The following is a 16534-nucleotide window of genomic DNA, read 5'->3' on the forward strand; positions in this document are numbered from 1 at the left end:
AAATTAGTGCAATAAAAGTATAATCAATAATTAACAATTAAAAGTATATATAATGCAATGTAGTGGAAAAAATGACTACATATCAGACATTTTGATAGCAATAAAATTATAAAGATAATGATGAGGATATTAATACAATAATATAATGCAGTGTACATTATGTATATGTAAAGATGGATAGCTCTATAACGTATAGTTGCATGGTGATTTGTTAAACACTAAGTAGGATAAATTCAGTTTTTTTCTTTTATGGGATTTGTTGACACAAAATTGTTAACAAAATAAAAATATTGCTGAACTTTTCCTTGAGGCAGCCAACAGAATGAAGCCTCAGGAGATTTTTTGAAATAATACAATTTTCATGAAATTCGACCAATTCTGCAGTTGGCTCCAGAAAGAGTTCTTCACAAAGCAATTTGAAATCAGCCTTGGACTTTACCCTCGCATTATGTCACAACAGTTTTGACCTTTTCTACCATATTCAACCCAAGTCTAATCACCAGCACCACTGTCAAACAAACATGCACTTAGCATTCCTCAAGTGCAGCCCCCTTGAAAAAAAAAAAAAAGAAGGCACAATTTCCACCCCTCTTGATCTTCACAAGCTAATGAGCAAAAATTCCTCAGCCCCTTTCCTTGTTGCTAAAAGCCTCTTTGTTGTCATGGTAATCACCCCCTCTTCCTCCCACCGTTTTTTCCCCTGCTGTGTAAATTGTTTGGATGCCTGAACACTACTGTCTCTGCGGTTGATGTTTCTAAACACTGCAATTGTGTGTGTGTGTGCTGTTGTACATTTGTATTAATATAATTAAACAACTTAAACCAAATCTCAACACTCATGCCCTATGCACAATGGATGGAGCAGAAAAGAGTTGCAGTCTTTATTCTTTCTGCAATTCAGACATGATGAAGATTATGTTTGTATTGCAGGAAGGTCCAGAGGTTCTCAGGTCAAGGTGAGGCCCTTGCATATGGGAACCGAACAGGTACTACACAGACAGTGCAGCACTGACAGGAACAGTCTTTATAGGACTCAGACAAAGTCTTAGTGTCAGGTCAGAGTTCTTTTGCTCTCACCAGAGTTCAGCTGTGGTCGTCTCACCTTCCCAGACAAAGTAAACTAGACTGAAATAGATCAAGAATGAATAAAAGATGATATGATATTTTGGAGTTTCATTCTGTTGCATCAAACAAGTCAGATGTGACTGATTACTTTGTTTTGGTTCAGGCTCAGTAACAACAGATTAAAAAGTCAAGATTCCCCACAGTATAGTAAAGTTTCATGGTTTGGTTTCCCATTGTTGGGATTTGCATGTAGTGCTCAGGCCCAAATGAAGCTTCTAATTGATCTTTGACGATGCACAGCCTGTGGGCTTTTCATGCTGCTACCTTGATATGTGCAGATCATTAACTTAAAGCGCTTGTTTTCATTGTGCAGAGTGGTGTAGCAGGGGTATTTTATCTCTACTTTATCTCTACTTTGTATTATGTAAGTGTTGATCTTGAAAACTGTTAGATTTTTGGGGATTTACTACTATTTAGCATTTCCACAAACCTATGAAAAATGATTTCCATAGGTCCATATTTCCAGAGATTTTCTTTTCATTACTGCGCTTTTTAATGATTTTATGATTGATTAATTATTAACATTTTCATAACTGCAACTTTTAAATGATCTCCCAGCTGCCTGCTATAAACCAACCAAATTATTGACCATTTGCATCTCACCTCGAGCATGACTAATCAATCAGTAGTGTGATCATCAGTCATACTGGCAAGAAAATTACTCTTGGGTTTTAATTGGTTTAAACTCAAGTCTTCTGATGCATGTGGGCACATAATCATGTCATAAATGGGTGTTTCACTGCATGTCTTTCAACATCAGATGAAGTGAGCCATATTCCTGGTCAGCATGAATAAAATCTATAACAAGTTAGATTGTTTGAGGAGATGAATTGTAGTGTGTCAATAATCTCAACCATCCAGCTCAGTGTTTCTCTTTCTTTGACTTCAATTTGAATATAAATGTCTTTATTTATAAATAGGACATTAAATGTGAGAAATGATCTACAATCACTCTGACTGAATGTGGTCATCGACTTTCTTTTTCGAACTGCTGTTTAATACAGTTTAGCAATGCTGCCCCACTGTCCTACTTTGTGCTGTTAATTAGCGTTTGCACATTACCCACATCAGGGTGTTTGGCCTCCTATGGAGCTAACTGCGCAGCTTATTGTGCCTTGTCATCCACTGTGTGTATTTACAGTAATGCTTTGCTGAGAAACAGCTATGGTTAGTTAAGTAGAGGCAAATGATAAATTATGAACAAATTTGTTTGTATTTTCTTGTCAAAAACAGTATTGAAATTAATTTCCGCATATTAGTGTAGCTCAACAATTAAATGAGTTGTCAGCCATTTTTATGCCTCTGCGCCAGCGTCAGCCAGAGACGGAGAAACTATGTTTTCGGGTTGTCCGTCAGTCTTTTTCATTCTTGTGAACGCGATATCTCTGTAATGCCTATTCATTCGGACTCAAGGATGAACTGATTAGATTTTGGTGGTCAAAAGTCAAAGGTCAAGGTCTCGGTGACCTTTATAAAATACAGTTTTGGCCTTGTGAACACAATATCTCGGGAACTCTTCAAGGGAATCCCTTCACATTTGGCACAAATGTCCACTGAGACTCGACAAACTGATGAGATTCAAAGATCACTTTGACCGCACAAAACACTTTTTATCCGAAACACAAGACTACACACAGTAATTATGACATAATTTCACACAAATGGTTAATATTTTATATGATTCTGGATAAACAGGGATGTAACCTGAAACTAGTCTGAGTGGCGGAGGCAGACAACCACCAGGCAGTAATTGTAGCTGAATTTAGGCTGAGGTCAGAGGTTATGTTAGGCTGTTGGAGAGCTGTCATGAGAGTATCTTTGGAGGCAAAGTTTGGTAGAAGTCTGTCCATGTGGTTTACAACCAAAGGTGTCAGAAATAATTAAATGAATTATCGATGAAACAGTCAATCAACTGATTTCTTGATTGAAAAAATTAATTTGCTACAGTTTTGATGAATAATTGATGAATCATCAGCTTCTACAATAGTAAAGTGAAATGTTTAGATTTAGGACTGCTGCTTGGGCAAAATAAGCCATTTGCTTAGGAAATCGCTTGGGAAATTGTGATGGCATTTGTCATGATTCATAGACCAAGCATTTAATCGAATAAAACATCAGCCGATTAACTGATGATAAAGATAATCGTTAGCTGCAGCCCTCGAATGAAAACCCCAGCTGGCAACAAGGTTTGAGGCATGCCTGGTTCTCTAATTCATTGTCTCAGACTGTGAGAGGTCAGAAGGCCTGACAGATTCTCAGCCTCTTGCTGTGCCGCTGTCAGAATGAGTGAGTAGAGTTGTCAGTCAAACGGCAGTCCAAGCAACTGCCCAGCACATCAGGACACGAAGCAGCTGCTTAAAAGGAGAGATGTTTTTCACAAGGACCAACGCACTTAGGACACACACACACACACACACACACACACACACACACACACACACACACACACACACACACACTCCAAACAACATGCAGAGTTAATGCTGTAATAGTAAAAAAAAAAAAAAAGCACACATACATCTGCACTATTAGAAATTGAAGTGACATTTTGTGAAATTGGGATACAAGTGGTAATTTTAAAAAAGGCTTTTAAATGTTCAAAAATAAGCCTGACATTTCTGTTCATTTGTTGTTTTTGTCATCTTAGCTTAAAAACTGCTGTCCACTAATAGCAGTGACAGTGATGAAGGAAATCAACTTGCACATACATAAAACTGTCTAAAAAGTACAGTAATATACTATTCATGTTCAGAGTATTGGTAAACAAAACAGATTTTCTACTAAATTTAAAACTTGAATGACCTTAAGCTGCAGACTACTTGTATAGAACAGCAAAAGAAGATCCGAGACTATTGGTGCTATTGATTAAGCTCAGACAGAAGCAGTTGAATCATCCCACTTGGTCTACATTGCCCTGCTGCCTGTCTTTTAGCTGAATAATGGCTTGGTCAGAGTAGAAATGTGTCACTTTATATGGGCTTTCCACAGGTAATTGGCAATTAGTCATTACTCGAATAAGTTAATCACATTTCTGATAGTCACACAATATTCCCAAATATTCCAAGTGTGTGTTTTTGTGTTGACTGCTGTGGGTCTGGAAGCCTATACAGGTTTTGGGTCTAGTTAGATGAGAGGATCAATAACACTCTCATGTCTATGTGACAAGTTTGAATCTAGATGGCTTGGCCGATAGCGCTAAGACTGGAAGCAGGAGGAAACGGTTAGCTTGTTCAAATGGCTACCTACTGTAGCATGTTAACTCATTTCTTATCACATATTTGTTTAATCCATACACAAACACAAATGTAAAACTGTGATGTGTATAGCATTGGTATAGTGTTGGGCAGACAAGTGTTGCTTGGGTTGCTTGCTTCGGCTCCTATGGGTTTACATGTCGTTGTTGTTGTTTGGGTTCTTCTGCCATTGCCATTGTTGTTCGTGCTTTAATGTCAAAGCACTTGTAACACTTAATTTAACACAGCACTGTAAACCCTTGTTTTTAAAGGTGCTATATCAATAAAGGTATTATTATTATTATTATTATTATTATTGTATGTAAACAGTAGTTCTTCAAGTAATTGTTGCAGCATGCAACTCCCTTTTAAAAGTTGTCACTTTTTTGTTTAGGTTTGCATACAGATTCAACAAATGAGATACAATGTGCTAAGTAGTGAGTTTGTAGGTGTATTTTATCTTCATGATTCACAAGGCTCATTGCCTCTAGTATAGACTCCATACTCAATGCACAGAGTGGTATCAGTCTTCTCATGCACTTCTCGGCAAGATAAACTCTGGTATTAGTGTGAGGAGGTGGTGTTGATGTTCACCTGTGATTTTTAATGATTTTATATATGATATAATTTGCTATTAAAACTGTGACCAGTAGTAATTAGATAAAAAGTAATTGATGCATGCTTAAAAGATTTTCTGAAGCTTTTCCTTTCTACAGGTAATGCACCATATAAAACAAAAAGCTGTCTCAGGCTCTTAGTTTTCTTTAGTTTCTCAAAATACCAGTGGAGCTTAACAGCCTGCTTGAGCCTGGTGTCATTACCAGCAACTCAAAATGAACCATGAAGCTTTTCCCAAGGGCTCCTACTTAACAAAGCTTACAATTGGCTACGGCAAGCTGGTGGAGAAAAATTGTTGACTGATCCAGCACTTGCAGACATACAACGCCAGAGGAAATAGACTGAATTCCAAGTGGGTGTGTTCGCTTGGTCCTGCCCTGCTGTACAGTATATGCTACATTACAGCCTGAGCTGCTGTTTTGCTACTGTATCTCACAATGCCAGTCCTCTCTGAATTTTAATGTATTTTAATGTATTTGTTTTTGCTTGTTTGTGTTTGACGCAGACTGCTCAGTGTGCTCTGCTGTAATCTGGACTCATTTCTGCTGTTGGAGAGCCAGTACAACATCTGCTCCATGCTGCTGCAGAGTCAGAGGGAGAACGCCACTGAGCCAGTCATCAGTGAGGGGTATGAGCTCATGAACGCAAACTTTAAAATGTATTGTTTGGGAGTCATTAGTGTTATTGTTCTTTTGTAGTGAATTTGCCATTGACACTTATTTCCAGTGATAAGCATCATATCCCTTTATAACTTGCAAACACAAAATACTAGTTACTTCTGCTATAAATCCTGAATAAGAATACATTCGAAAATATTTATTATTAGCACTATGATGCTGTTTCATTATTGTGTTTTTTTCATGGGATTTGTTGACAAAAGACAAATATAGAATAAAATAATGTAATATATGACAACAGAAAGGTTTTGGCATCTAAAGGTTTCTTTGACTTATAAATAGTTCAACATTAGTTACATAGTTCATCATTTTGGGAAATGCACTTATTTGCTTTCTTTCTGTAAGTGACAGGAGAAAAAGATCAATATCAATCTCATCTCATCTCTGCGCATTAAGTATGGAGCTGAGGCAAGGGCCTGGTTAGCTTAGCTTAGCATAAAAAGTGTAAGCAGGGGGAAATGGCTAGCCTGGATTCTCCAAGTTCAAAGAGACTCTAACTAGCATCTCTAAACCTTAGGAATTAAAAAGTTTTATCTTGTTCAATCTGTTCATACAAAAATGCAATTGTCAATTTTTGATTTTATACATGGGGATTTACTGTATGTGGAACAATTTTTTGCCAAACAGTGCCCAGTACTACTACCCTTAGCTGACCACGTCATGAATCCATCCATGGTCTTGACACACAGACACAAGAGGGATATTGATCTTCTAATCTAACTTTTGGACAGAGAAATAAAATCCTATTTCCCAAAGTGTTGAACTATTCCTTTAATACACTTTCTGCACTTTGACATTACCCCTGTGGCTTCTCCAGACATTTCGGTCAAAGTATGTTTTCTAGAAAGTTCAATTTACTCCAGCCAGAGCAAGGTGAACTGAAGGAAGTTATTTCAGACATTTCAATAGCTTCCACAGCGAGCATGTTCAACTCTCACATAGTCATTCTCTCTCGTACTCATTCAGAAAAGGCTTTTTGCTCCTCTCTGCATCATCCTGATATGACAGAACACTTTCAAATTTAATCATCGCTCAGGATGAGAAATTGTTTGTTTGTTTGCCTTGTCACAAATAAAATGAAATAAAACAGAAAGAAAGTGAAAAGGCCATTTCCGAAAGTGGGTGTTCAAGAGCCCCTCTCTCTTTTGTAATGTGCGGCAGAGCCATGGCTATTGGTTATGAATGGAAATGGCCCTGAAATGCCAACTCACACCGCATGTCTGAGTGCTGGCTCAATTTTCAAGAATGATGACTTGTTAATTTATCCTCCCATCTCTCTTTCCTGCCCTCTCCTCCCCTTGTGCTCCCATTATCGTCATCTCTTCTTTCCTTTTACCCTCCTCTTTTCCTCCTCCTCTTTCTCTCCTGTTCATTGTCATCTAAACTTTACTTTTTGGCATCTCACTCTTGATTTACCCTCCTTTTTGTTTCATTCTTTACCCCTAACTCTCTATATTTTTCAGTTGCTCTGACCTTTTTAATATCAATGACACCCAAATTTTCACCAAAACTACTTTGTAAGAACAATCTGCACATTTTATTTTACTTTGGTTGTTTGAGTCATGAGTGATGTGACTTTTCTATCCTGAAAAAAATTATGCAAATTACATTTTGTGGCAAACAGGCTCTTGGAAAGAGAACTGTACAAGAAGATAGTCCCTTTTTATTTCCAATTTCGAGGCCAAATTGCCTCAGCTATAGTAACTATCTACCAAGGCTGACACCCTTCGACCCTAAAGTGCCTTTATAATTATAATGTTCTCTGATCTTATCTGAAATTCAACATAGAAATTCATCTCTTTCTTCTCTAACTTACCTTGCAGCAATGATACAGTCACAGTAATTCTGAGGCTTCAAACTCTTTGCAAAGTTTTCTGACTTTTCAAAGACACTTGTCTGAGCTACACTAAATTGGGGATGTTTTGAAGTGTTAGTGATTTGGTTGTGATTTTAATTTGCATGACCTTGTCTATCAAATAGACAAGAATATTACAGGGCAAAAAAATGTATTCTAATTTATTTATATATTCATATATGTGTTATTGTAAATATACCTGAGAAACCTAAAGTCCTTTTTCTTCAAACTTTTTTTCAGATGCTTTTCTTGTTCGGTCATCTTGCAAATACTGTAGCCCGCACATCTCAGTGCATGAGCATTTATAACATTAGCCAAGAGTCCTTTGCAATTTTTGTTGTCTTTGTTCCTTTTGCACCTACTCCGACACTGCTGTCTTTGTCTAATCCTCTCTGCCTTCATCAGGGAGTTCATCATAGACAGTCTATCTGTGGAGAGGAATCATGTGCTGGTCCGTGCTAGTGTGGTGGGAGGTCCGTCTGAGAGAAGGCTTCCTCCTCGAGCCCTGCAAGAGGTCAGCTTTGCTTTGTTTTTTTTTGTTTTCTATTGTTTCTTGTTTTGAAATGTGGTGGTTTCTTTCCACCTGTCTTATAGTCCTGAATTTTTGCATAAAAGAGAATTATGTGTGTTTGATTTATAGGGATTGAAGTAGAAAAAAAATGCCATCTTTTGTCAGAAAATACATGAAAAAGTGGCAGCAAGCGTTATTTTGTGCAAAGAATCCTAACAACTAACTGAACAGCTCCACAAACTGATTCAAATCTGCGTCACCATTAATTGGACAGTTTGGAGTTCTACTGCTTTTCATCACATTGTTTCATAGTGGCTAGTTGTTTTTCTTTTGGTCAGAAGTGATTAAATTGTCTTTTTAATCTTTCCTTTCACTATTCTTAATTAACACAAACTCAGTCTTCACTGTGCTCGTGATCCAAACACATCCATCCTTCAGTTTCTATTCTGACTTTACACCACTGGTATTTTTATTACAGATGAAAGAAGTATTACTGATTAACAACTGGGCCTCAGTCGTTGTTTAAAGCCTGCAGCCTTATTTACTCAGCATGTTTTGGGATAGATATCAATTATTTAGGTGTTGTTTACAGTGAGTGCAACACAGGAACTAATTTTCGCTGAGGTCAAGGAAAGGATATGAAAAAGATAACTAAAGGGGAGACTGGAAATTAGTTTAGCGAGTATTTCCTTCATGTGTCACAGGTCTCTTTTGCTCATCTCTTCCGTTACTTGTGGCGAAAACAAGGAACAGAAAGTTGTTAAATAAGTTTACAAAACACACTGAAAATTAATCCATTGAGTGCGTTCCCAGCATGCTGGACTCTTTGCTTCTTTTTCTAATGCTGTCAGAGAAGCACATCACCTGAGTGGCAGACTCAAATACCATCAGGGATTATCATGAACAAGGGGCAGAGACAACTGGATAAAGATGCCTGCTTTTTAAACCCAATTAAGATTTAGAGCACGTTATTTTGGTGAGTCACATGTTGAGTTATGACTCAAAAGTTATGGTTCTTAAAAAAGTTATGACAGGCGTAATGAACGCAACACTAAATAGCAGTGGGATACAAAGAAAGGAATAAATTAAGGAAGAGAGGAAGAAAAAAATGGAAAGGAGGAAAGAGCTGATGGCAAACAAATAAACACATGTTGTGATGAACGGCTGAAAGCTCAGCGCTAAACAATTATTCAACAATGAATTCATCTACAAGTCACTGTGTAACTGAATTACACTGTTAATAGTTTCCAGTGTTTTAAATGCTATCATCAAACACTGTCACCACAGTTTTTTAGTATCTTGAATTACAAACAAATGGTGAAGATCCATGTGTAACACAATGACCCATCAGTAACCGAGCCAATGCATAAACAGCCATAACATCTGTCTAGTCAGAGCGGTGCAGAAATAAATCAAAGAAAATAATATATATCATGTATCATTTAGGTTTGAAGAGGACTGGTATTGTTTATCATGATTTTCATTAAAGTTTAATGAGTTGGTCAAATAATTAACTGAGATTTTTTCCATCTCCTCACTCCAGGGTGAAGATCCTTACCCCTGGCCCATGTTTTCAAACTACCCTCTACCTCACTGCTACACCTTGGACCCACCGAAGATCCTCCATAATTCACAGGGTAAGAGAAACGTTGCTGAACTTGCCAATATTAACTTGCGGATTATTGTGATTCATTTTTTCTCCTCGTACAGATTCTGAGATCAATGCATTTCTGGCATCATCTAAAGAAACAAAGGGTGAGGAGAGCTGGATGGTGATCTGCCGTAGGCTGTACTGCAAAGTCATGACCTCCAAACCCAGCATCCTAACTGGAAAGGGTAAGACTCTTGTTCATTGGGCGGCTGCGTTTGTTGCATAGCCAGGATTTTCTGCCTTTTATTAGCATAATGATAATATAGTGCATATACATATATAATATGTCTGAAATCAATCTTAATTTCTCACCTACTGTACATCATTACACAAGTACTATATGTATCTTGGCCCTAAGTGTCAGTTGTGGAAGCAAATGAATCTTGGCGATGGGAAAGATAACTAGCAATTTACATGCAAACATTTAAAAAGAATATAAGTTCAAGAGAAAAAGGTAAATAAATAAAGGCTTGTAACAATTAATAATAAGCAATAACAGCTAGAAAGCTAACAACTATGAATACCTTTTATGGACTACAAGCAAGACAAGTTTTATTGTCTTCACAGGCTTTTATTAACATATCAATACTTTCAACCACAAGTCATTCAATGGCCAAACTTAGCAGAAGTTAGCTGCAGCTCTGTTCTCCCTCTGCGTAACTCTCTCTGCTCTCTCTGCCTCAAGCAACGGGGAGAACGACATCGTATTTCAGTGTAATTCCAGTGTAAAGATTATGTATGTGTCATGGAGAGATAGATGCATTTATACCTTTTCAACCAACTCCCATGATGGTGCAATCTTTTTTTTCCTCTCACAAATGTTTCTTAGTTGCATTTAAATTCTTTTTTTTTTTAGATTGGATAACTGTCTAATCCGCCAAGACTCATGAGGTGAAGTGTAAACAGGGTCTTTGCTTTCATCATAACAGATGATAAGAGTAAGAGACACAGTATCCTAAACAGTAGGATAAAATAACCAGACTATATTAAGTCATGTGGTTATAATGGCAGCTGTTGGTGCACTGTTGAATACATGTTATACAATAACCTCACAGCTTACAGTAAGTGTGCCATTCTGAACCTAGAGGAAAAACATATATGTCCTAGAGACTGTTGCATCCCACACTGATCGGTTGTGTCAACACCTGTTTTAACCAATGATCATATATAAAAGTGATACCATGGAAACAATGTAATTTTCCACACATAATTAGCATGTATTGTTAAGAACATGCAGCAGGAATGTGTACACCTTTATGTGTTTATACCGGGTGCACAAACTCAAATAGGTCAGCTGAGTGTGAAATCACAATTTGTCTTTGAGAGCTAATATTTCCTATTAGCTCTGTATAAAGCTACATGTGTAAATGTTCTAATAATTATAAGAAATAATGGGAACAACAAAAAAATATTCCATATGATACAATTAGACTATATTGTACAGTGGGGTCTGTATTTAACTAAATTATCTGCTGGTGTCTTCTATTGTGCTGCAGGTGCACCATGCGCCCCTCCTCACCAAGACTACATTAATCTAATGTCTGTGAACCTTTTAAAGACTCATCATCACTGCCATTGACAGCCACAATGAAATGGCACTGACGCCTACTTTTCCTACGTAGGAGTAAATAGCGGTGATTCAAGGAGAACAAAAATACATCCAAATGAAGGAGGGCTCACAACCTTGTCATTAATGCATGTACCGCACTGTGATTGCCTCCTTTCATCAGTACACTGTTGAACTCAGCCTGTAAAAGCAGCCACTCTCTGCTCTTCGGTGCTCATTTAAAGCTTTTCACTGGAAGACTATGATCAAGATGTATCTGTTGAGCTTCCCTCAGCTGTAGAAGTGCTATTTTTCTTAGCATGTCATTAATCACGCAAAACCTCGCATTATACTTTTTAAGAAACATTCAGTGACGGAAATTGTAGCTTTTATAGGCTGACTACTAAATTAACCTACTTCTTAGGCAACGTATTGAACATTTACTTACGTCTAGCTCTGCGTGTGAAGATGCTGTGATTAGAGCTTGTGTCTTTGATAGGCTTCTATTCAGCTGCAAGACAAAAATGATTAACTATACTATCTCTTCATCAAAACACTCATGATTAGAACTGTTTGCATGTTCAGTACCTCACTATCTTGTAAGCCTATTGATTGCTTAATCGGTCTCCCTCAACAGCATGTCAATGAGATGCATTCACCAGAGCTCAGAGTCAGACTTGCATTCTGAAACCTGCGAGCGGTTATGATCAGCGCTCATTGTTTTTTCTAAACTGGCAGATTGCGAAATGATCGTACGGCTGCACTGGTGTGTTTACAGAGGCATTCATCACTTTGTTGCATGTTAAGCAGTTGCATGAACATGACTTCACTAACATCCTGTTTCACTTAGCACTTTATATGAGAGTTTTTATGTTGAAATGATAGAAATCCTTGATTGCCATCATTCGATATCTGCTTTTTTTTTGTTTTAATACAGTTAATATTTTATGATACGTCTCACCTTCCTCTGGTGACACTTGAAGAGTCCTCTTTCAAGTGTAGGGCCAGATAAGATCCTATGTAATCAGCTTTCACTGGATCTGAAGTGGTGCCATCACTCTATATATTAGCATTTTAGTACGTGCAAGGACAAATTAAGGAGTACTTATATCAGTGAAGGAAGACTATAATATAATGTTTCCCATTGCAGCCCAGTTTAACAGCATTGCAAACCACAGCATCCAAAATGACCATAAAACTGAATCAAAACCACTCAAAAACTGTTTCTACAAACAATGAACATTAACTGGTTAAATGTTCACATACATCCTGTAGATTTTTAATTAAAATAAACTGAGAATAAGTGACAATAAGTCTCAGAGATTTCAAATTGCGTTTTTATTTTTATGTGCAAAAAATAAATATCATCAAGAACTACCATGTAGACGACGTCTTACATTTTAAATGTCACTCAATTCAGATGTATATTTATTTAATGGTAAAAAAAAAACAAGTATCTGCACCTTGTTGCACCTGAGTCAAGTGGGACTGGAAATTATGCAGTGTGGTGAAATATCATATACTTAATGAATAAATCATATATGTGACCATGCTTGGTGTAAGATTCCGTAGGATTTTCTCAAACTGTCATCAGGAGCACACTGAATAAATCAGTAGTAATTACAGCTAAATTAAAGTAATGCATAATGCAAAATGCAAATACAGACTTAGATTAGGGATACGATGTGGAAAATATGCTGCCAAATTAGTCAGTTTAAACATTTTATATGCTGGAAGGAGTCAGTGCAGTGCAATGTATTCAGTGCAGGATATTAACAAAGAAATGTCTCATTCCAAGGTTTTTTCAAATATTTATTAAAGCAAATGAAGTTGGTCTAAACAGCTGAGCATATCTGTGAAATAACGCTTAAGTCACTACTTATCTAGGTGGCAGACTCCCACCAGCTTCATGAATTAAAACAAACAGGTCCTGTGCAGTCGCAGCTGTGCTCCTGGGCTCCTGTGTTGTGAGAGATTGGTACTGTATTATCTGTATTACCTTTACAACCCTCATCACCCAGGGTTTCCCTCTATTTCCACAATTAGCTCTACAGTGACTGGAGCCGTAAATTGAATGGATGCACATTTGCAAGAGCAGTCTTAGATGTAATACTGTCACACTTCTAAACTGTCTATATGATGAGTGAACCTCTTGAATGTTGTATATTTTTATCCTAATGAAGGCTAAAATAAAGAAGCGATACTGTATGGCTTACAGGAAAAGTATTTTTAAAGTAAAACATCTAACGTATTTGAATTTGTAAACTGGATTTTCCTTTAACAGTATTTATTGTAGCTGTTCTGACATAAATTTAAGGTGTGTCTGTTTTTGCCTTCAGTGCTGGCTGACCTTCTGGAGAAGGTTGTGGCCCATCTATCCCGCTCCGCCACAGAGTGCTTCTTCTCTCCAGCTCAGTACAAAGGTCAGTTTTTTTTCTTGACTATTTAGACAAAAGAGAAATAACTAAAGGGCGGAATAAGCCAGATTCTTTGTACTTGGGACATAAATCTGATGTCTGTCTTTACATTCCTGTTACTTTCCGGGTTATGAAAATGAAATTAGAATATTTTTTGTAAAAGGATTGAATAGTTCAGTGGTTTAAACTATTACATAACTTACAATTTACACTTGTTGAGATCTCTTTTGCTCCTTATTACATACATACATTTTGCCTTACTGTATTGCTTATGCGGTCATGTGGCAGGTGAAGGCAAGGGTCTTAGTGAAGTGAACCCTGTCTATGAAACTGGATGTGGAATTCAGCTAGTGACATTTAGTGTTAGTGTAAGAGGCAGAACGATAGAGACACAATAATTTAAGCCAAAGATCAAGGTCGACTTTGAAGCTTTATCGTCAGATTTGTGCTTAAATGCCTTGGAACTTGCCAACCACACCTCCACATGGTGAGTTAGGTCATGTGGTGGGGAGAGGCTGACCCAGTAAAGCCTGCAGTTGCCGGGGATATGTGGCAAGACTGCGGAGTAGTTTGATACAGAAATAATGATATATTATGGTTCAGTATATTTTTGTTTAGGGAGAAAAATAACACAGAAAGAAGACTATAGATTTGTGTGAGGCTGAGGTTTATTAAGTACCAGCTACTAAAGTGGTTTGTTGGATGATGTGGATGAAGGGCTACTTGAGCTCATCTGGTAGTCCTGTGGGGGTACGCCATTGCTGTAGAGGATATGTCGAGGGTATCATATGTTGTACAGATTTTAAAGCCCTCAGAGGAAAATGTGTTTGTGCTTTGACCGACGTGACCTGACTGCATGGTCTTCAAGGAATGGGTTAGTAAAATCTTTGTAGCTTGTCTGAATCAGCAGACAGGTATCAGGAGGTCTGGACTTCAGCTTCTGGCAAAAGCACTGAGGGTCACTGGTCACTGTGACACTGAGGGAGATGAAAAGCTCAGCAGTGGCAGCACATCTGGGCTGGATGAGAGGTTTCTTGACATGTTGAGGGTTCTGAAAGCTGTCGGGCTGTCCTTGTTGACACAGTGGAGGTTGTGTGGAGGTTGGGGATGGTCTCTGTGGACTGGCAGACGGGGTAAAAAAAAAAGCGGAGAAATTCTTTCTAAATTTCCAAGCAGCTTTAACACCAGGATAAAATGAGTTGTGTTTCCCTAACCAAGCAAGTGAATGATTTGAGTAGGCTGGCTTGTTTGGTAGCCGATGGGCTAAACAACTTGAACATACTGATAGTAGCGAGAAAGAAAAGCTGCTAATTAGTGAATACCCAATCTTGCAAACTGTAAATTTTCCTAAAGGTAAAGAAGTGCTAATAATTTACATATTTTTTACAAAAATGCACTTAAACCCTATCATGGTGTCATCACGCCCTTCACCTGGAAAACTCTTCACAAGTTGCACTAACAACAAAAAGTAGTGTTCTGCCAGTGCATCAGCAAACCCCCTCAGTAAGAGAGCACTGAGTAAATGTAATTACTTCTTTATGTTCAATCAGATTTAAATTATATTTTCCATATTAGCTTAAATAATCAGGGCCTCAGTGCTGATTGAGTTGCCTCAGTACTGTATGTATTAAATCAACTCATCAGTGAAAATAATGGAAAAAACAACACTTGAATTGAATCAATGGTACTGTATGACTGCTCAAATAATGTTTGGGTGTATGAGCAATCATCTGGTGCTGATTAGTAACATTATTATAATGATGAGACTGTCACTGCTTTAAAACAGTGGAAGCGATGAACCCCAATGCAGGGATCACACAGGGACAGAGTCAAGTGCAATTTTGATGTATTTATGTAGAGCAAAAAGCCAAGAGGTGAACAGCAACAACAACTACACTTTACGTGAACTTAATAGTGAACAAAATAGTAGGTGAGGTGCGATGCGTGTCCGTGAAGATCAAGTGGTAGAGTGCAATTTCATTATAACGAATAATCCGGCTCTCACCTGCTCAGACTGAGCCAACAACTCTTAGTATAACTGTAAGTATTGTTACCAGGTCTCCAGTAAAGACATTCAAACAATTACCATGCCACTCAAACACATTAAATTTGTCTCGCTTTTGCAGTTTAATTGATTTTTATGCAAATGCATTGCCTATGATGAGAGCTTGTTTCTTATATAATGACAATACAAACCCTTTTGAACAGTTTGTGTTTTATTACAATGAAAAGTCATTTTTCATGTTGGATGTAAATAAATATTTTTATATTTTTACCAAAGCTGAAAAATATAATCAAATATCAGCCATGTCAAAATGCAACAAAAAAACCCCATTTGATTTGATTAGATTTGGACCATGTCAGTCTGGTAGACTACACTAAAGTAGAGTTGTTACTCATGTCCCAGGCGAAGAGCACATATTGTCCATTAATCAGATTAGTTTGTTTTACTATAATCACCGTTTTACATTAAATCTAATCTTTTAGCGCTTAGCTAAATATGACTCACTGAAACTAATATAAGAAGAAAAGTGGGTGTGAAATACTGAAATAACATTAACTATAACAGCACATTAGTTACAAACTGCACCTCTGCTCTATAGAAGACTCTGTAGCTTTGTCTTTGTGGTTCTATGCATATTAAAAAGGGATTAAATAAAAGGATAAGCTGGAAGCCATGACTCAGAGTGACAGGTGGATAAAAAATCAGCCGTCCAGTGTCATCAGTGTTTGTGATGTCAGTTCGCCTTGCACGCTATCACAAATGTGACCAGTTTCCTGCCAAGCTTGTAAAACTCATAGTGTTCTGAGCACCAAGTAGTTGAAGAGTTGTATTAAAAGTTTAAAGCTGTTGCTTTCATGGCATCTCGTCTGAGCAGATTAATGCATCATTGTCAATCT

At 37.5% G+C, this 16534-nt stretch overlaps 1 protein-coding gene across 1 annotated transcript in view; it reads left to right on the plus strand.

Annotated features, from left to right (window-relative positions):
* tbc1d32 (TBC1 domain family, member 32) overlaps positions 1–16534 on the plus strand; it is a 75010-nt gene that overhangs the window by 27443 nt on the left and 31033 nt on the right. The window contains exons 24-28 of the mRNA XM_087180395.1: positions 5482–5604; positions 7914–8022; positions 9563–9656; positions 9730–9855; positions 13556–13639. Coding sequence (XP_087036521.1) covers positions 5482–5604; positions 7914–8022; positions 9563–9656; positions 9730–9855; positions 13556–13639 — 536 coding nt within the window. The remainder of the gene's footprint in view (positions 1–5481; positions 5605–7913; positions 8023–9562; positions 9657–9729; positions 9856–13555; positions 13640–16534) is intronic.

Source organism: Seriola lalandi, unplaced genomic scaffold (assembly GCF_002814215.2).
Source record: "Seriola lalandi dorsalis isolate HSWRI2012SDOR001 ecotype SW California unplaced genomic scaffold, Sedor1 jcf7180002054901, whole genome shotgun sequence".
NCBI lineage: Eukaryota > Metazoa > Chordata > Actinopteri > Carangiformes > Carangidae > Seriola > Seriola lalandi.